Source organism: Schistocerca nitens, chromosome 12 (genome assembly GCF_023898315.1).
Source record: "Schistocerca nitens isolate TAMUIC-IGC-003100 chromosome 12, iqSchNite1.1, whole genome shotgun sequence".
In the NCBI taxonomy this organism is placed as follows: Eukaryota; Metazoa; Arthropoda; class Insecta; order Orthoptera; family Acrididae; genus Schistocerca; species Schistocerca nitens.
Window position 1 is genome coordinate 109098522 of NC_064625.1, and position 21040 is coordinate 109119561.

Sequence of the window (21040 nt, forward strand, 5' to 3'; positions counted from 1 at the left end):
ACCAAATCCTGAGGGTTACCCCTCGAAGGCTAACAACCCCCTCGCTTCGCCGGCCAACCCGGAAGATAAGACGCGCGAAAAGCAAAGATAGCTTATCTCGACCACATTCGACCCCAACGATACATGAACAAAATTACACAGGCGCCAGCTCGCCACGGCTCACATTTAATATACATTGCCTGATGAAAAAAGTGAAGCACCCGGAAGGGGAGAAGGAAACGAAATAAAACTTCTTCGGTGATGAAGTATGTGATCTTATTTCTGTGATTATAATACCGACTGAAATTACGAAGAACTTGGAAGTATGAGTGCAGTTACCACCATGACATTGCACTCCCTCTTGCCTCGATGCGCGCACTGAATCGGTTGAGAACTGTATCACAAAGCCGTTGTATTCTCTCTTGAGGCAAGCTGATCCACAACTATTGTAACTGTTCCTTGATATCCTGGAGACTGGCACCAAGACAGTGTTGCCACCCCAGCTGCTCCCATATATGTTCTATTGGGGACAGATCTGGGGATTCTGCTGGCTAGGGAATTATCTGAACATAATGCAGACAGTTCATAGAGAAACGTGCCGTGTGTGAACGAGCGTTGTTCTGTTGAAAAATGGCTACATGATACTGTCACTTGAACATTTACACATGAGAATGCAGGATGTCTGCGATATGCGATTGTGCCATTGGAGGTCCCTCAGTCACTTCCAGCTGTGACCTGAAATGATAGCCGATGGCTGCCCACACAATGACACCACGAGTAACACCGCGGTGCTCCAATGAAACAGCCGGCCGGTGTGACAGAGCTGTTCTAGGCGCTACAGTCCGAAACCGCGCGGCCGCTACGGTCGCAGGTTCGAATCCTGCCTCGGGCATGAGTGTGTGTGATGTGAAGATGATGCTGCGATATGCAAATGATTTGCTTCTCAGAGCATTCACACAGGGTTGGCGCCGGTGGCGACACCTACAACGTGCTGACATGAGGAAAGTTTCCAACCGATTTCTCATACACAAACAGCAGTTGACCGGCGTTGCCTGGTGAAACGTTGTTGTGACGCCTCGTGTAAGGAGGAGAAATACGTACCATCACGTTTCCAACTTTGATAAAGGTCGGATTGAACCCTATCGCGATTGCGGTTTATCGCATCGCGACATTGCTGCTCGCGTTGGTCGAGATGCAGTGACTGTTAGCACAATATGAAATCGGTGGGTTCAGGAGGGTTAATACGGAACGCCGTGCTGGATCCCAACGGCCTAGTATCACTAGCAGTCGAGATGACAGGCATCTTATCCGCACGGCTGTAACGGATCGTGCAGCCACGTCTCGATCCCTGAGTCAACAGATGGGGACGTTTGCAAGACGGCAACCAGCTGCACGAACAGTTCGACGACGTTTGCAGCAACATGGACTATCAGCTCGGAGATCATGGCTGCGGTTACCCTTGACGCTGCATCACAGACAGGAGCGCCTGCGATGGTGTACTCAACGACGAACCTGGGTGCACGAATGGCAAAACGTCATTTTTTCGAATGAATCCAGGTTCTGTTTACAGCATCACGATGGTCGCATCCGTGTTTGGCGACATCGCGGTGAATGCACATTGGAAGCGTGTATTCGTCATCGCTATACTGGCGTATCACCCGGCGTGATGGTATGGGGTGCCATTGGTTGCACGTCTAGGTCATCTCTTGTTCGCATTGACGGCACTTTGAACAATGGGCGTTACATTTCAGATGTGTTACGACCCGTGGCTCTACCCTTCATTCGATCCCTGCGAAACCCTACACTTCAACAGGATAATGCACGATCGCATGTCGCAGGTCCTCTACGGGCGCCCTTATGGATACAGAAAATGTTCGACTGCTGCCCTGGCCAGCACATTCTCCAGATCTCTCACCAATTGAAAACGTCTGGTCAATGGTGGCCGAGCAACTGGCTCGTCACAATACACCAGTCACTACTCTTGATGAACTGTGGTATCGTGTTGAAGCTGCATGGGCAGCTGTACGTGTACACGCCATACAAGCTCTGTTTGACTCAATGCCCAGGCGTATCAAGGCCGTTATTACGGCCAGAGGTGGTTGTTCTTCGTACTGATTTCTCAAGATGTATGCACCCAAATTGCGTGAAAATGTAATCACATGTCAGTTCTAGTATAATATATTTGTCCAATGAAGACCTGTTTATCATCTGCATTTCTTCTTGGTGTAGCAGTTTTAATGGCCAGTAGTGTAGTTCTAAGTTCTAGGGGACTGATGATCTCAGCACAACTACCATAGTGCTCAGAGCCATTTGAACCACTTCAATAAAACACTCTAAGTAATGGGACCTCACCCGAGGTGGCCACCACGCTCACTGACGTGGGTCATCTGGGATAGTGCAGAACCATTCATCAACAGCCCATATTCTCCGGTCATGACACCACGCCAAACGCAGCCCTTTGTGTTGTGGTTTTAATGGCATGTAGGATATTAATTCCGCATTAAGGCCGCTGCTATTCCCTGACCAATGGTGTGTGATGACCCATCATGTTTCATGAGGGCCATTACTTTTTTGCGTATGTCAGGCGTCGATGTAAAGGGTTATGATGTGCTTGGTGCACTAAACTACTGATGCAAACGATTAAAGTTGTAATTGTCAGTGACAGGCACAACGTCCACGAGATTGCGTTAGTGATGTTCCTGTTTAGTGTTGATACCAGGCGCATTAGGGTCTGTAAGGGGTGTGATTGGTTGATTGGTTGGTGGGCTGGTTTGGAGGGGAGGAGGGGTTCGAACACTGAGGTCATTGGTCCCATCAAATTAGCGCAGGATGGCGAAGGAAGTCGGCCGTGCTCTTTCAAAGGAACCATCCCGGATTTGCCTGAAGCGATTTAGGGAAATCACAGAAAACCTAAATCAGGATGGCCCGACGTGGGTTTGAACCGTCATCCTCCTCAATGGGAGTTCGGTGTTCTAACCACCGTGCTACATCGCTTAGTATAAGGGGTGTGAACAGCGTTAGTTGATGTATTTTCACTGTGAAGAACCCAGAGATGATTTGTAGCTGAGACAGCCACATCAGCACCTAAGAAAGCTTGACAAGTTATTCAGTGTGTGTCTTCATTTGGCCGGCTCGTCGAATCTTGCAATATCTGCATTTGTGCGCCATTTGGATGTGACAGTAGCCCAATGTTGGATTGCACAGGAACGTGAGGGTAGCTATCACAGTGAAGCAATGCCATACTATGTGTTAAGCACATCTTAAGCCCTTGTCATCTGCACCTTGCATCCCAGAGCAGAGGACTCCCTGCAACATTCTGCGTCATCCTGCACCACTGGTTGGAGACTAGCAACAGTTGGACTGTGGAATTATGGTCCATGCGTAGACTGCCATTAACACCACAACACAAAGACGTTGCGTTTGGAGTGCTGCCGTGATCAGAAAACACGGACTACTGATGAATGACGTCGTATTATGTTCATCGATGAATTGCGCTTCTATATTACATCGGATGACCATCGCTGGTGAGTAAGGCGGCCACCTGAAGAGAGGTACTCTTCCACAGGTTTGGAGAGGCAAAGCAGTGTTATTCCTGGTATCACAGTGTGGGGAGACACGGTGTATGGCAGAAGACGAAAAATCGGCAGGCGGGCCCAACGGTAACTGGCCTCAGTACCGTGCAGAATAGCAATAGCGGCTACCAGACCGAAAATGACGTCACTACCAAGGCTACCGTATCGAGCCGAACGGTGTGGACAATACAGAATAGGGCTACTGGTCTCTGTCGATGGCATGGTGCGTTTTTTGAGAAGCTGTTTGCCCTGGATGACTGTGTATATAGACACAACCATTGATACTATGTAACAAAATACGTAATTAATCTGACCAGTGATGGGGTTTCCACTGATGCAAGTTCTGTTGACAATGATCTCATACCTAGTGCAGTAGTGACGATGTCACTGTGTTAACATGGGAACATGTAGGAGTGGGCTGCTGCGGAGCAGCATGGTCAGCAATGTCTGCCAAACAGTGTTCTTTGAAACACTTGTGCTCACACCAGCGCTGTCGCTTGTGTCAGATTTGCCACAAATTGCTTCCTGTCCAGGTTTACAGACTGGACAGCCCAACGACCTGCACATTCTGTGATGCGAAATGAACACCCAACACCTTGTCGCCTACTCGTGCTGTACCGTCCTTCAGCTGTTTCCGTAGACCCTCGGGACAGCAGGACGCGAACAGCTGACTAGCTTTGCTTTTCCGAGATGCTCGTTCCCAGGCGTCAGGTCATAATCTGCCAAAATCGCTTACGTCGGTGGATTTCTCCCAATGTGTGCCACATCATCACTAGAACAATTTCCCATTCGTCTCTGCTCAGCAACATCCTTCCCTTATTGTACCGTATCCACACAATGGCACTAGACAGCAATGTGTAGGCAATGTGTTTTCGATCGAAAGTGTTTTTAAAAGTAATTATCTGACTCTCCACTCCTTTACACATTCGTCAGACATCAGCAAAAACACCCTGTGAGTGCTGGTTCAATTGGCTCTGAGCACTATGGGACTTAATACCTGAGGTCATCAGTCCCCTAGAACTCACAACTACTCAAACCTAACTTAAGGACATCACACACATCCATGCCCGAGGCAGGATTCGAAACTGAATGTAGCGGTCGTGCGGTTCCAGACTGATGCGCCTAGAACCGCTCGGCCACAACGGTCGGCCTCTGTGAGTGCGTTAGCGTCATTAGAATAAATTACTGGGTTCAGGAGTGAACCCTTATTCTGTGACAGAGCACATCGGTGTTTAGCGGTAGAATTTGTTTAATTTCTCTATTGTTTCCAAAGAAGCACTTGGGTTTACATAGATTGTGACATGACAGATTCAGGACAGTTGTCATGGTAACGTATTACGTCCTGATCAGCAGAAATAACACTGAACCAACAATATCAAATTTAAGTAGAAGGTTCTCTACAAGATTTTTTTTACTTCTAGACAGTGAAGCACAGTCTGAGTTCATCAATAGTAAGACTAATAATCCGATTCCAATTCTAAGTTCGGTACTATTTAGGATGACAGTCAAGTCCACGGAGGATGGTTAGTTTTTGTGACAAGATGAGCAGAAGATTACTTGAGGTTGCTCGAGTTCACAGTGGACGCAGGCTGGTGATCCAATAATTTTATGCCTCTGCGAGCGGCCTTTACCTTTCGCTGCGACGTGCTGTCGGCTGCATGGCTGGTCTCGCCCTCTGAAAATCCTATAAAAAGCTAAACAAAATCTTTACTGCTTTTATTAGTTGAAACTGTCTCGTTAGGTGAGAAAACATGCATTCATCCCTAGTCTGGAAAATATGGCGATATACACGTGCGTAGCTGGAGCAGCGTGTATACTTCAATCCCCTCTCAGTTCTCACAAGAACAATTAACTACGTGGCTGTTTCGTTTCTCTGCTGTTGGAGCTCAACGACTCTTCAGTTAATTTCTAGCTGAATGTCAGCCAAATTGAACAAAGTGTTCAAACAAAAATTCCTCTTTTCGCGTCGTACAGAGCGTGATATGCTCTGTTCTACACTTGACACAGGTTCAGAGGAGAGTCCCTAAAGTTTTCGGCATTTTGTCTTTCGTAACAAACTGTTCCCTCCCTCCCCCCTCCCCACCCGTGTCCTTTTGTGCTTTATGTCACGGCTTTTTCAGACCAATGGGAGCATTCCTTTCATCTTGTGGAAACTAACTCTACCAATCTCAAAGCGCCTACCTTTAAACTGCATCGAAATATCCCCACTTTTACTACTTTATTTCAGCCAATCGGACATTTTGCGCCCGCTCCTTTGCCTCAAAGTTACAGGCGTACATCACGAGAACTCCACAGGCCTTTCACTGGTCAACTGCGTCGCTGACCTGTCTGTATCCATATGGAATTTCCCCAACGCAGTTTTGTAAAGAATTTATCCGTCGCAGGCAGCACTGGGCCGCTACCTGCTCCCCTCTACGTATCGCCCGGCGCATTCGTTGTCTCTCTCGCTGCGCATCACCAACCCCTGCTAGAAGCCTTTCGTTGTATGCGGGCCATGACGGCACAGCTCGCATCTGCCCCCAAACTAAAACGTTTCTTCCAGCAGATTTTTTCACCTTTTACTCATTGACATGCAGGATTTGGGTTCGGTGTGTTAATACCATCGAATCGAGTGTCGTCCCTTTTGGCATTATCTACTGTACATTTTGATAGGCAAATCTGTTCACTAAGTCAGGTGACATATCCGTCTACTTGTTACTTTCTTTCTTTCTTTCGCTTGTGCCTTTTCCCGCAGTTAGGCAGGGCCGGCATGGTTAATCGAATGTGGCAATGTTAGTGGAAACGGTGGCCGGATACCCTTCCTACCACCAACCCGTACCCCCCGGGATGGAATTAGTGTACCCCAAATGCCTGCGACTAGTGTAATCCATGGAATAGTACGAAAGTGTCCAAATGTATGCGAGCCGTGTAACTGAGGCGGGATGTGGGGACCAGCCCAGTATTCACCTAGGGGGATGTGGAAAACCGCCTAAAAACCACATCCAGGCTGGCAGGCACACCGGCCGTCGTCATTCATCCGCCGGGCGGATTCAATCCGGGACCGGCGCGCCTACCCGAGTCCAGGAAGCAGCGCATTAGCGCTCTCGGCTAACTTGGAGGGTTATCCATCTACTCGTTACGACGAATATAATCTCATGTAAGGTGCAAAATTAACATTCATTCAAGCTGACACCTTACAAGTACTCCAATACAAATTATTCCGTTTTGACCTAGGGGTAGAAGGACTTCTCAGACACAGGTACATGCTGCAGCAGGAAAAAAGAAAGTTGTTTGTGCTATTAGTCATATGTGTGGTTTTCATGGAACGAGCACCAGGCAGAGTCTGGAAATTCCATAGACGCATCCTGTTGTTGTTGTTTGGACATTAGTATTTTGCTGTTGCTGTTTGGCAGGCGTCCCTGCAGCTGTTGCATCCGCAGCTGGGCCTGCTGGCGCACTGGTGTGGGGCCGTGCTCATCCACCCGCTGTGGCTACTCACCGCCGCACACTGCATCCACAAGTGAGTCTCGCCCTACAGGCCTGGCCTACCGCTGCTCTAACCTGTATCAATAACTGGACAATTTTACACTTACAGTACCTACTGGCCATACAGGGTGTTACAAAAAGGTACGGCCAAACTTTCAGGAAACATTCCTCACACACAAATAAAAACAAGATGTTATGTGGACATGTGTCCGGAAACGCTTAATTTCCATGTTAGAGCTCATTTTAGTTTCGTCAGTATGTACTGTACTTCCTCGATTCACCGCCAGTTGGCCCAATTGAAGGAAGGTAATGTTGACTTCGGTGCTTGTGTTGACATGCGACTCATTGCTCTACAGTACTAACATCAAGCACATCAGTACGTAGCATCAACAGGTTAGTGTTTATCACGAACGTGGTTTTGCAGTCAGTGCAATGTTTACAGATGCGGTGTTGGCAGATGCCCATTTGATGTATGGATTAGCACGGGGCAATAGCCGTGGCGCGGTACGTTTGTATCGAGACAGATTTCCAGAACGAAGGTGTACCGACAGGAAGACGTTCGAAGCAACTGATCGGCGTCTTAGGGAGCACGGAACATTCCAGCCTATGACTCGCGACTGGGGAAGACCTAGAACGACGTGGACACCTGCAATAGATGAGGCAGTTCTTCGTGCAGTTGACGATAACCCTAATGTCAGCGTCATAGAAGTTGCTGCTGTACAAGGTAACGTTGACCACGTCACTGTATGGAGAGTGCTACGGGAGAACCAGTTGTTTCCGTACCGTGTACAGCGTGTGCAGGCACTATCAGCAGCTGATTGGCCTTCACGGGTACACTTCTGCGAATGGTTCATCCAACAATGTGTCAATCCTCATTTCAGTGCAAATGTTCTCTTTACGGATAAGGCTTGATTCCAACGTGATCAAATTGTAAATTTTCTCAATCAGCATGTGTGGGCTGACGAGAATCCGCACACAATTGTGCAATCACGTCATCGACACAGATTTTCTGTGAACGTTTGGACAGGCATTGTTGGTGATGTCTTGATTGGGTCCCATGTTCTTCCACCTACGCTCAATGGAGCACGTTATCACGGTTTCATACGGGATACTCTACCTGTGCTGCTAGAACATGTGCCTTTACAAGTACGACACAACATGTGGTTCATGCACGATGGAGCTCCTGCACATTTCAGTCCAAGTGTTCGTACGCTTCTCAACAACAGATTCGGTGACCGATGGATTGGTAGAGGCGGACCAATTCCATGGCCTCCACGCTCTCCTGACCTCAACCCTCTTGACTTTCATTTATGGGGGCATTTGAAAGCTCTTGTCTACGCAACCCCGGTACCAAATGTAGAGACTCTTCGTGCTCGTATTGTGGGCGGCTGTGATACAATACGCCATTCTCTAGGGCTGCATCAGCGCATCAGGGATTCCGTGCGACGGAGGGTGGATGCATGTATCCTCGCTAACGGAGGACATTTTGAACATTTCCTGTAACAAAGTGTTTGAAGTCACGCTGGTACGTTCTGTTGCTGTGTGTTTCCATTCCATGATTAATGTGATTTGAAGAGAAGTAAGAAAATGAGCTCTAACATGGAAAGTAAGCGTTTCTGGACATGTCCACATAACATTTTCTTTCTTTGTGTGTGAGGAATGTTTCCTGAAAGTTTGGCCGTACCTTTTTGTAACACCCTGTATAATAGGAATGCATATTAACATTACGAGGGTGATTGTAATTAAAAGCCTAAAAGTTCCATAACATTTCCAAAAGTTGTGTAATAGACTCTGGAGGTGGCAATGATGTTCCTTGAAGTTGAGAATGACCGACAGGTGGCAGACTGATGCTACAAGCGTACTAATATTATGAAGGTGATTCAAATAAAAACCCTAAAAGTTCCATAACATTTCGAAAAGTTGTGTGATAGACTTGGTAGGTGGCAGTGATGTTCCTTGAGGTTAAGAATGGCTGACAATTGGCAGAGTGATGCTATAACGCAGGAGGAGGCAGCAGCGTCCACAACAAGATGGCCGCCCCACTGTCAACATGCTCTACGATTGAGCAGTCATCTGTGATGCGCTTTTTGTATACTCAAGGTGTAAACCATCACAAATCCATAGCAGAACGACAGTGCAATCGTGGTTGTTATTCCAGCAAGTTTACGAGTTGTGCAGGAAGTTGAAAAGTAGTGTAACTTCTGTGGATGATGACTGAAGACCAGGGCAGCCTCACTGCTTAGTGGCGGACGAGAACATTGCATTACTGGAGGAGCTTGTGAAGGCGAAAGGACATGTATCTCTGAACGAAATTGCCGTAATTTTGAATATTAGAACTGGTTCAGTGCAGAATATTGTTTACAATGTATTGCACTTCAGTTAAGTGTCTGCAAGATGGTGCAAATGGCTCTAAGCTCTATGGGACTTAACATCTGAGGTCATCAGTCCCCTAGACTTAGAACTACTTAAACCCAACTAACCGAAGGACATCACACACATCCATACCCGAGGCAGGATTCGAACCTGCCACTGTAGCAGCCGCGTGGTTCTGGACTGAAGCGCCTAGAGCTGCTTGGCCATAGCAGCCGGCTGTGCAAGATGGGTACCACATCGACGGACTGCCGAATCGAAAGATGATCGTGTCAGTGCCGGTGAAGAAATTTTGCTTCGTTTCCACTTCCAAGGTGATGCATTTCTGGTAAAAACTGTTACAAGCGGTGAGATTTGGGTCCACCATTATCAACTGGGGACGAAAAGGTCAAGCAAAGGAATGGTGCCACAGCTCATTGCTAAAACCAAAAAAATTCTGCACTCAACCGTCTGCTGGAGAGGTCACTCATTCTCTTCTGGGATGCAAATGGAGTAATTTAAAAGCATTACATCGATAAGAGAGTTACACTAACCCTCATTTCTCGTTCAGATATCTGAAAAATTAGCTTTATCCTGAAATCATGGGTAAAGGGCAAGGAATTCCGAATTCAGAGTATTGCTAGAGCATGACAATGCTCGACCGCACACTGCCTGTAAGACAGATCGACTATTCAGGGAATTAAATTTGAAAGTGTGATAGCTGCTCCTTATTCATCAGACCTCGCTCCTAGTCACTTCCATGTGTTCAGTGCAGTCAGAGGAGCAATGGGAGGCGGGCATTTTAGGAGTGACCAAGAGGTGGAAACTGCGGTGCACGAATGGCTACACACACAACCAAAAGAATTCTTTCATTGTGGTATTTATGCACTTCCGAAGCGGTCCAACATCAGGGACACTATGTCGAAAAATTACATTTAAGGTTATTGTTCACTGGTACAATTAAAAATGTTATAGCGCTTTTAGGGTTTTCATTTGAATCGCCTACATATACGAGGGCAGTTCAATAAGTAATGCAACACATTTTTTTTCTCGGCCAATTTTGGTTGAAAAAACCGGAATTTCTTGTGGAATATTTTCAAACATTCCCGCTTCGTCTCGTATAGTTTCATTGACTTCCGACAGATGGCAGCGCTGTACGGAGCTGTTAAAATGGCGTCTGTAACGGATGTGCGTTGCAAACAACGGGCAGTGATCGAGTTTGTTTTGGCGGAAAACCAGGGCATCTCAGATATTCATAGGCGCTTGCAGAATGTCTACGGTGATCAGGCAGTGGACAAAAGCACGGTGAGTCGTTGGGCAAAGCGTGTGTCATCATCGCCGCAAGGTCAAGCGAGACTGTCTGATCTACCGCGTGCGGGCCGGCCGTGCACAGCTGTGACTCCTGCAATGGCGGAGCGTGCGAACACACTCGTTCGAGATGATCAACGGGTCACCATCAAACAACTCAGTGCTCAACTTGACATCTCTGTTGGTAGTGCTGTCACAATTGTTCACCAGTTGGGATATTCAAAGGTTTGTTCCCGCTGGGTCCATCGTTGTCTAACCGAACACCATAAAGAGCAAAGGAGAACCATCTGTGCGGAATTGCTTGCTCGTCATGTGGCTGAGGGTGACAATTTCTTGTCAAAGATTGTTACAGGCGATGAAACATGGGTTCATCACTTCGAACCTGAAACAAAACGGCAATCAATGGAGTGGCGCCACACCCACTCCGCTACCAAGAAAAAGTTTAAAGCCATACCCTCAGCCGGTAAAGTCATGGGACGCTGAAGGGGTTATTCTGTTCAATGTCCTTCCCCATGGTCAAACGATCAACTCTGAAGTGTATTGTGCTACTCTTCAGAAATTGAAGAAACGACTTCAGCGTGTTCGTAGGCACAAAAATCTGAATGAACTTCTCCTTCTTCATGGCAACGCAAGACCTCACACAAGTCTTCGCACCCGAGAGGAGCTCACAAAACTTCAGTGGACTGTTCTTCCTCATGCACCCTACAGCCCTGATCTCGCACCGTCTGATTTCCATACGTTTGGCCCAATGAAGGACGCAATCCGTGGGAGGCACTACGCGGATGATGAAGAAGTTATTGATGCAGTACGACGTTGGCTCCGACATCGACCAGTGGAATGGTACCGTGCAGGCATACAGGCCCTCATTTCAAGGTGGCGTAAGGCAGTAGCATTGAATGGAGATTACGTTGAAAAATAGTGTTGTGTAGCTAAAAGATTGGGGAATAACCTGGTGTATTTCAATGCTGAATAAAACAACCCCTGTTTCAGAAAAAAAATGTGTTGCATTACTTATTGAACTGCCCTCGTAAATGCGAAAGTGTGTTTGTCTATTACCTTTTCATGACCAAACTGCTTAACCGAATTGAAAGACATTTCGTATGGGGCTAGGACAGCTTAGAACTTGAGGAAGAACATTGGCTACTTAAAAAAGTAAATAATATATAAATAATAAAAATTTGACCTCTAAGAAGAGCGTGAAGCAGGGAATGGAACATCTGTTTTCACATCAGTCAACAAAACCACGTTAAAAATTATTAACAATGTTGCATAATGTATACATTGTGTAATGTACAGCTACTTCAGCAGTACGATGCATAGTTGTGTACTCGTGGCCACACCCCTTTGCACACACCGCTCGGCATTGACGCTGCGTGTATTGTCGCATCGTGCATTGGTGTGATTGGAGCAGAGGGGTGTGGGGGCGGTGACATCACCAGCTATGCTTACCCAAAGACGCTGACAGGTGGGAGCAGCTGACGTTATTCCACGTGCACTAGCCTACTTACTCAAGATCACTCACCATAACAGAAGTACTGACGTGAGGGTGGAGCTGTCGGGTAACACTTATTGTAACTTGTACTCTCAAGTGTGGTGTAACGCTTGTACTACTACGTATTATGCGTGAATGTGTGATATGGGGCGACATATTCATAACATATGCGTGAATTTGTGATATGGGACAACGCGTTCATAACATGTAAAAGTGCAGTTCGGATTTTACAGCAGTGTTCTCTTGGCATCTGCTTTCGCTTCTTTTCTTTGAACGTAGTAAACCTATAGAGTACATCTGTAGTTTCACATAATTTACAATGACAACATAAAAAGAAAGAAACACTTGCACCACATGTGTGGAACTGATAGTATTGGCCGGCCGCTGTGGACGAGCGGTTCTAGGCGCTTCGGTCGAGAACCGCGCTGGTGCTACGGTCGCAGGTTCGAATCCTGCCTCTGGCATGGATATGTCTGATGTCCTTAGGTTACTTATGTTTAAGTAGTTCTAAGTCTAGGGAACTCATGACCTCAGATGTTAAGTCCCACAATGGTTAGAGCCATTTGAACTGTTTGATAGTAATAATGATAATACACTCCTGGAAATTGAAATAAGAACACCGTGAATTCATTGTCCCAGGAAGGGGAAACTTTATTGACACATTCCTGGGGTCAGATACATCACATGATCACACTGACAGAACCACAGGCACATAGACACAGGCAACAGAGCATGCACAATGTCGGCACTAGTACAGTGTATATCCACCTTTCGCAGCAATGCAGGCTGCTATTCTCCCATGGAGACGATCGTAGAGATGCTGGATGTAGTCCTGTGGAACGGCTTGCCATGCCATTTCCACCTGGCGCCTCAGTTGAACCAGCGTTCGTGCTGGACGTGCAGACCGCGTGAGACGACGCTTCATCAAGTCCCAAACATGCTCAATGGGGGACAGATCCGGAGATCTTGCTGGCCAGAGCTTCTAGAGCACGTTGGGTGGCACGGGATACATGCGGACGTGCATTGTCCTGTTGGAACAGCAAGTTCCCTTGCCGGTCTAGGAATGGTAGAACGATGGGTTCGATGACGGTTTGGATGTACCGTGCACTATTCAGTGTCCCCTCGACGATCACCAGTGGTGTACGGCCAGTGTAGGAGATCGCTCCCCACACCGTGATGCCGGGTGTTGACCCTGTGTGCCTCGGTCGTATGCAGTCCTGATTGTGGCGCTCACCTGCACGGCGCCAAACACGCATACGACCATCATTGGCACCAAGGCAGAAGCGACTCTCATCGCTGAAGACGACACGTCTCCATTCGTCCCTCCATTCACGCCTGTCGCGACACCACTGGAGGCGGGCTGCACGATGTTGGGGCGTGAGCGGAAGACGGCCTAACGGTGTGCGGGACCGTAGCCCAGCTTCATGGAGACGGTTGCGAATGGTCCTCGCCGATACCCCAGGAGCAACAGTGTCCCTAATTTGCTGGGAAGTGGCGGTGCGGTCCCCTACGGCACTGCGTAGGATCCTACGGCCTTGGCGTGCATCCGTGCGTCGCTGCGGTCCGGTCCCAGGTCGACGGGCACGTGCACCTTCCACCGACCACTGGCGACAACATCGATGTACTGTGGAGACCTCACGCCCCACGTGTTGAGCAATTCGGCGGTACGTCCACCCGGCCTCCCGCATGCCCACTATACGCCCTCGCTCAAAGTCCGTCAACTGTACATACGGTTCACGTCCACGCTGTCGCGGCATGCTACCAGTGTTAAAGACTGCGATGGAGCTCCGTATGCCACGGCAAACTGGCTGACACTGACGGCGGCGGTGCACAAATGCTGCGCAGCTAGCGCCATTCGACGGCCAACACCGCGGGTCCTGGTGTGTCCGCTGTGCCGTGCGTGTGATCATTGCTTGTACAGCCCTCTCGCAGTGTCCGGAGCAAGTATGGTGGGTCTGACACACCGGTGTCAATGTGTTCTTTTTTCCATTTCCAGGAGTGTATTAATAATAGTGGTTGACAAATGGAGCTTATGTTTGCTGGAATTATGTGAATTGTGATTTTGTCTTCTTGTACGTTATTTTGTATGTGCAGATCACGAAGAACACTAGATGATGATTATTATTATTATTTCTTTCTTGTCTCAGACGTTATATCTGGTTTATTATTATTATTATTGTTCTTTACTTTCTCAGACGTTAAGTCTGGTTAAAAATGGAAAGTGACGCGGATCTTGATCAAGCGTCACTTCCTTTTAACTGTATGGTATGTGTTATATTGCATTTAGGAACTTTCGGGTAATTGAACATGTGTCAATAATTACTGATTTCTGTAGTTGTATATATGTTTGGATGTAGCTGTATTGCATTGATGTACTGGTGGATATTGTTTGGTATGACTCCTGTAGTTGATAGTATAATTGGTATAATGTTAACTTTATCCTGATGCCACATGTCCTTGACTTCCTCAGCCAGTTGGATGTATTTTTCAATTTTTTCTCCTGTTTTCTTCTGTATATTTGTTGTATTGGGTATGGATATTTCGACTAGTTGTGTTAATTTCTTCTTTTTATTGGTGAGTATGATGTCAGGTTTGTTATGTGGTGTTGTTTTATCTGTTATAATGGTTCTGTTCCAGTATAATTTGTATTCATCGTTCTCCAGTACATTTTGTGGTGCATACTTGTATGTGGGAACATGTTGTTTTATAAGTTTATGTTCTAAGGCAAGCTGTTGATGTATTATTTTTGCTACATTGTCATGTCTTCTGGGGTATTCTGTATTTGCTAGTATTGTACATCCACTTGTGATGTGATCTACTGTTTCTATTTGTTGTTTGCAAAGTCTGCATTTATCTGTTGTGGTATTGGGATCTTTAATAATATGCTTGCTGTAATATCTAGTGTTTATTGTTTGATCCTGTATTGCAATCATGAATCCTTCCGTCTCACTGTATATATTGCCTTTTCTTAGCCATGTGTTGGATGCGTCTTGATCGATGTGTGGCTGTGTTAGATGATACGGGTGCTTGCCATGTAGTGTTTTCTTTTTCCAATTTACTTTCTTCGTATCTGTTGATGTTACGTGATCTAAAGGGTTGTAGAAGTGGTTATGAAATTGCAGTGGTGTAGCCGATGTATTTATATGAGTGATTGCTTTGTGTATTTTGCTAGTTTCTGCTCGTTCTATAAAGAATTTTCTTAAATTGTCTACCTGTCCGTAATGTAGGTTTTTTATGTCGATAAATCCCCTTCCTCCTTCCTTTCTGCTTAATGTGAATCTTTCTGTTTCTGAATGTATCTGATGTATTCTATATTTGTGGCATTGTGTTCGTGTAAGTGTATTGAGTGCTTCTAGGTCTGTGTTACTCCATTTCACTACTCCAAATGAGTAGGTCAATATTGGTATAGCATAAGTATTTATAGCTTTTGTCTTGTTTCTTGCTGTCAATTCTGTTTTCAGTATTTTTGTTAGTCTTTGTCTATATTTTTCTTTTAGTTCTTTAATATTTGTATTATCTCTTCCTATTTTGTGTCTGTATCCTAGATATTTATAGGCATCTGTTTTTTCCATTGCTTCTATGCAGTTGCTGTGGTTATCCAATATGTAATCTTCTTGTTTAGTGTGTTTTCCCTTGACTATGCTATTTTTCTTACATTTGTCTGTTCCAAAAGCCATATTTATATCATTGCTGAATACTTCTGTTATCTTTAGTAATTGGTTGAGTAGTTGATTTGTTGCTGCCAGTAGTTTTAGATCATCCATGTATAGCAAATGTGTGATTTTGTGTGGGTATGTTCCAGTAATATTGTATCCATAATTTGTATTATTTAGCATGTTGGATAGTGGGTTTAGAGCAAGGCAGAACCAGAAAGGACTTGATGAGTCTCCTTGGTATATTCCACACTTAATCTGTATTGGCTGTGATGTGATATTATTTGAATTTGTTTGGATATTAAGTGTGGTTTTCCAATTTTTCATTACTATGTTTAGGAACTGTATCAATTTAGGATCTACTTTGTATATTTCCAATATTTGTAGTAACCATGAGTGGGGTACACTATCAAGAGCTTTTTGGTAATCAATGTATGCGTAGTGTAGCGACCTTTGTTTAGTTTTAGCTTGATATGTCACCTCCGCAACTATTATCAGTTGCTCTTCACATCGTCGTGCTCCTTTGCAACAGCCTTATGGTTCTTCATTTATAATTTTGTTCTGTGTTGTATGTGTCATTAATTTCTGTTTAATGACTGAAGTTAATATTTTGTACATTGTTGGTAGGCATGTTATGGGGCGATATTTAGCTGGGTTCGCTGTGTCTGCTTCATCTTTAGGTTTCAGATAAGTTATTCCATGTGTAAGTGTATCAGGGAATGTGTATGGGTCTGCAATGTAACTGTTAAATAATTTAGTTAGATGTGAATGTGTTGAGGTGAACTTCTTTAACCAGAAATATGCTATTTTATCATTTCCAGGGGCTTTCCAATTGTGAGTAGAATTAATTGCTTGGGTGACTTCATGTTGCACAATTGTCACGTCAGGCATTTGTGGTATCATCTTGTATGTGTCTGTTTCTGCTTGTATCCACCGTGCATGCCTGTTATGTTGTACCGGGTTTGACCATATGTTGCTCCAGAAGTGTTCCATGTCTGTTATGTTTGGTGGATTGTTTATTTTAATGTGTGTGTTATCTATTGTCTGGTAAAATTTCTTTTGGTTTGTGTTGAATGTTTGGTTTTGTTTCCTTCTATTTTCACTTTTTTTGTATCTTCTGAGTCGTTTGGCTAATGCTTGTAATTTCTGCTTCTTTTCGTCTAATTGCTCTGTCGCTTCTTGTTGTGAGATTTTACCTAACCTTTTTCGTTTTTTCCGAGATTTCATTTCTTATAAATTGTCTTAGCTGTCCGATGTCTTTTCTCAGTTTTTCTATTTTGATCTGTAGCCTGTGTTGCCATGCTGGTTTTGTGGGTTTCTTCTGTGTGTTGGTTGGTTCTGATTTCTGCCTAGTGTGTATATTTAGTGTAGTGAGTGCTCCTATATAAACCAGTAGTTGTAACTCTTCCATAATTGTGTTTTCATTTATTTTGTTGTGTATGATTGTGTTGATAGTTTTTATTGTTGTTTCGACTTGCGGGTTATTTGGTGGTCTATGCAAGAATGGTCTAATGTCTGTATTTGTGTCTTTGTATTCTATATATGTTAGCTGAAATTTTTCTTCTATATCTAACATCTGTGTCACTTCGTGTTCTATTTGTGCTTGTTCTGGTGGCTGTCTTAAGATTTCGTTTTCCTCTGATTGTTTAATTGGTGCGTGTTGTTCTTTGTTTGCTCTGGGATGTTTGAGTCCATTACTGTATTTTCTTCTTCTAATTGCACATTATTTTGTTCCAGTATTTGTTGTACTTGTTGTTTGATGTTTTCTAATTCTGACTGGGGTATCCTGTTATTTTTTATTATTACATGGATCTGATCAGCTAGTCGTTGTTCTGTTAAAAATTTTAATTCTGGGTATCTGGTAATAAATGTTGTGTATACTTGTGATCTGTATCCAGTTGTGTTGGTTCCTAGGTTTGTTGCTTGGTAATAACAGAACATGAGGTGTCGATTAACTTCATCTTACCATCTCATCCTCTGTCTGTTTTCCTTGTAGGGTGGTTGCAGGAAGCATATCCTGCAAAACACTTCTATTTGGATTTAAATCATTTTTCCAGTTGGCTAGCAGTGTCGTTACCATTGTGGGCGGGCATAGGGTTCAAGCGTCGTCCCCGACCATGACGGCGCTTGTCCGAGGCTTCTTTAGTTCTGTCCTGAACCAACTAATCACACTAAAAGGGGGATTATTATTATTATTTCTTTACTTTCTCAGACTTTTTTTAAGTCTGGTTAAGAATGGAGTGACGCGGACCTTTATCAAGCGTCACTTCCTTTTTGCTGTACGGTACATGTTATATTGCATTTAGGAACTTATTATTATTATTATTATTATTATTATTATTATTATTATTATTATTATTATTATTTACTTTCTAAGACGTTAAGTCTGGTTAAAAATGGAAAGTGACGCGGACCTTGATCAAGCGTCACTTCCTTTTAACTGTATGGTATGTGTTATATTGCATTTAGGAACTTTCGGGTAATTGAACATGTATCAATAATTACTGATTTCTGTAGTTGTATATATAAGTTTGGATGTAGCTGTAGCTACATTATTATTATATTATTATTACTATTACTATATTATTATTACTATTACTATATTATTATTACTATTACTATATTATTATTACTATTACTATTAATACTTCCGCAATAGTGATGCAGTTGTTTCTTTATTCTACTGTTCCGATTGTTTATGGCACTAACCACTTCATCACGAGTGGTGTCTGTTCTGTCGCACATGTCCGACAAAACAACACACCTGTCTATACGAATGTACTCTATAGGTTTGCTACTCTCAACTAACGAAGCGAAAGTAGACTGCCAAAAAAAACCTTGCTACAAACTGCGAAAAGCCCTTTTACGTGTCACATAATAGTTTCATGCGTAAATAGTTTAACAAAAATTGCCATCGCTGGGTTCAAACACGGGACCTTTGATACGACGACCTCACTCTCCACCAACTCACCTCGCAAGATCTACACAATAGTTACTCAAGATACGCTTTTCCTGTGCTCCGTAGTTCTGGTGTTGCTTTTAATTACGGCTTACGCAGGTTCTACTTGGCGACAGCACACAGCACGAACTAAATCGATGTTTTGGTTGATACTGTATTGAAACAAAGTTCGGTACAGATCTGAGTGTCTGACACCTGGAGGTTTGGATGTAAGTAGTAAATTTTATGTGCAGATTGTGTTATTTTCCAACAGACAGAAAGATAATTTGCAAAGGGGGCTATAGATTTAAGAAATATGGCACAATAATGTAGAGTGATAAGATCCCTACATTAATCAAAAGTAATGACATTGATAGGAAACACCACAGTACGATCCAATACTGAGATAAATGTCCAGATATTGAGGTAGATATCCGACTTTACCTATTTTGGGTGCAAAACACCTCCAACAATAGACGCGATATAAAAACAAAACTTTGCGAATTTAAATATTTAAATGTATGCAGCAATTCATACAACTCTGAAATGTGAAAACAGAAAGGAAACTAATGTGAAGGTTTCGGTATCGGTATTATGTATTACACTGAAGTGAGACGTGGCTACTTTCGAAGAAAGACAGAAGGCAAAATGTACGTCAGCTGTGGTGAAATTTCTCAGTGCAGTCAGTAGCTGCACACTGATTGACAAAATAACACAGACGTAAGACTTAAGACAAGAGCTACAGATTTTCAGTTTGGAAAGCAAAGTTTATAAAAAAACAGTGTCTACTGGAGTATAAAAATTGGAGGAATATCGCCTGCTTAGAATCGCCATGAACTGCAGGCCAACTGGGCAGCGAAGTGTCGGTAGTCTGAAGAAGATGGCTTCTGGGAGGTAGCTGTGTAGGCTACTGCCTAAAGTGAAGATGTTGGTGTGACCGGAAGCTTGTGCTTGGGATTGCCAGTTGACCTACAACGTAAAGAAATGAAACGCAGTGGCCGTAAGTAGGTGGAAGGATCCGTCGCTGTATGGTTGCAGAACAGTCACAAGAAGCAGTTATATCCGTTAAATATCTGGGAGTACGATTTAAAGAAGAACGATCGTGAGATTCATTGGAAGAATCCTCAGAAAGTGTAGTCCATCTACATCCATACACCGCAAACCACCTGACGGTGTGTGCCGGAGGGTACCTTGAGTACATATTGGTTCTCCCTTCTATTCCAGTCTCGTATTGTTCGTGGAAAGAAAGATTGTCGGTATGCTTCTGTGTGGGCTCTAATCTCTCTCATTTTATCCTCACGGTCTCTTCGCGAGATATACGTAGGAGGGAGCAATATACTGCTTGACTCCTCGGTGAAGGCATGTTCTAGAAACTTCAACAAAAGCCCGTACCGAGCTGCTGAGCGCCTCTCTTGCAGAGTCTTCCACTGGAATTTATCAAGTCCGTAACGCTTTCGCGATTACTAAACGATCCTGTAACGATGCGCGCAGCTCTCCGTTGGATCTTCTCTATCAACATTATCTGGTACGGATCCCACACCGGTGAGCAGTATTCAAGCAGTGGGCCAACAAGTGTATTGTAACCCACTTCCTTTGTTTTCGGACTACATTTCCTTAGGATTCTTCCAATGAATCTCAGTCTGGCATGTTCTTTACCGAGGAAGGTGGTGGTATACATAAGCCGCGTTCACTTAGCAGCCGCGAAATTGTTACGGCATTCTCGGCCATCTCTAGCGACAGACGTTACAAGAGAGCCGTTGTGCTCCACAGTGTCCTTTGCCGTAAAAATTCCGAGAGCGTACGTTCCTGCAAGAATCAACGGACGTATTGCAAATTGTTATCTACCACTCAGAATTCATTACTCTTCGATCCTCTTAAAGCAGTGGTTCCCAACCTGGGGTAATTACCCTCTGAGGAGTAAAATGAAATTTTCTAAGGTGTAAAACGATTCGATTCTCTTGCAGTCACGAAATAAAATTAATTTCAAAAGATAATTACCTTTATCACAGTTCTGTAAGATTCTAATAATGATTATGTAAGTTATCAATAATTACTTTTTCTTAATTAGTAACATTAATGCGCTGGGGTTACAGGTTCCTTACATAGTCCACCGACTACAAACATATGTTGTGCCTTGTCTCGCACATCCCTGATGTTAAAAGTGAGACAGACATAACAAATGCTAAATGTCTTCTCCAAGTGTAGACAGAACATGCAGTAATCCATAAATTGCTCCATTACTCACTTCGTAACAGATAAATGAATTCGTTGACAGCACGACACA

General features: G+C 44.3%; 1 protein-coding gene across 1 annotated transcript in view; it reads left to right on the forward strand.

Moving 5' to 3' along the window:
* Positions 1-21040, forward strand: part of LOC126215169 (serine protease 33-like) — a 225203-nt gene that overhangs the window by 102737 nt on the left and 101426 nt on the right. Inside the window, exon 3 of the mRNA XM_049941836.1 lies at positions 6944-7050. Coding sequence (XP_049797793.1) covers positions 6944-7050 — 107 coding nt within the window. The remainder of the gene's footprint in view (positions 1-6943; positions 7051-21040) is intronic.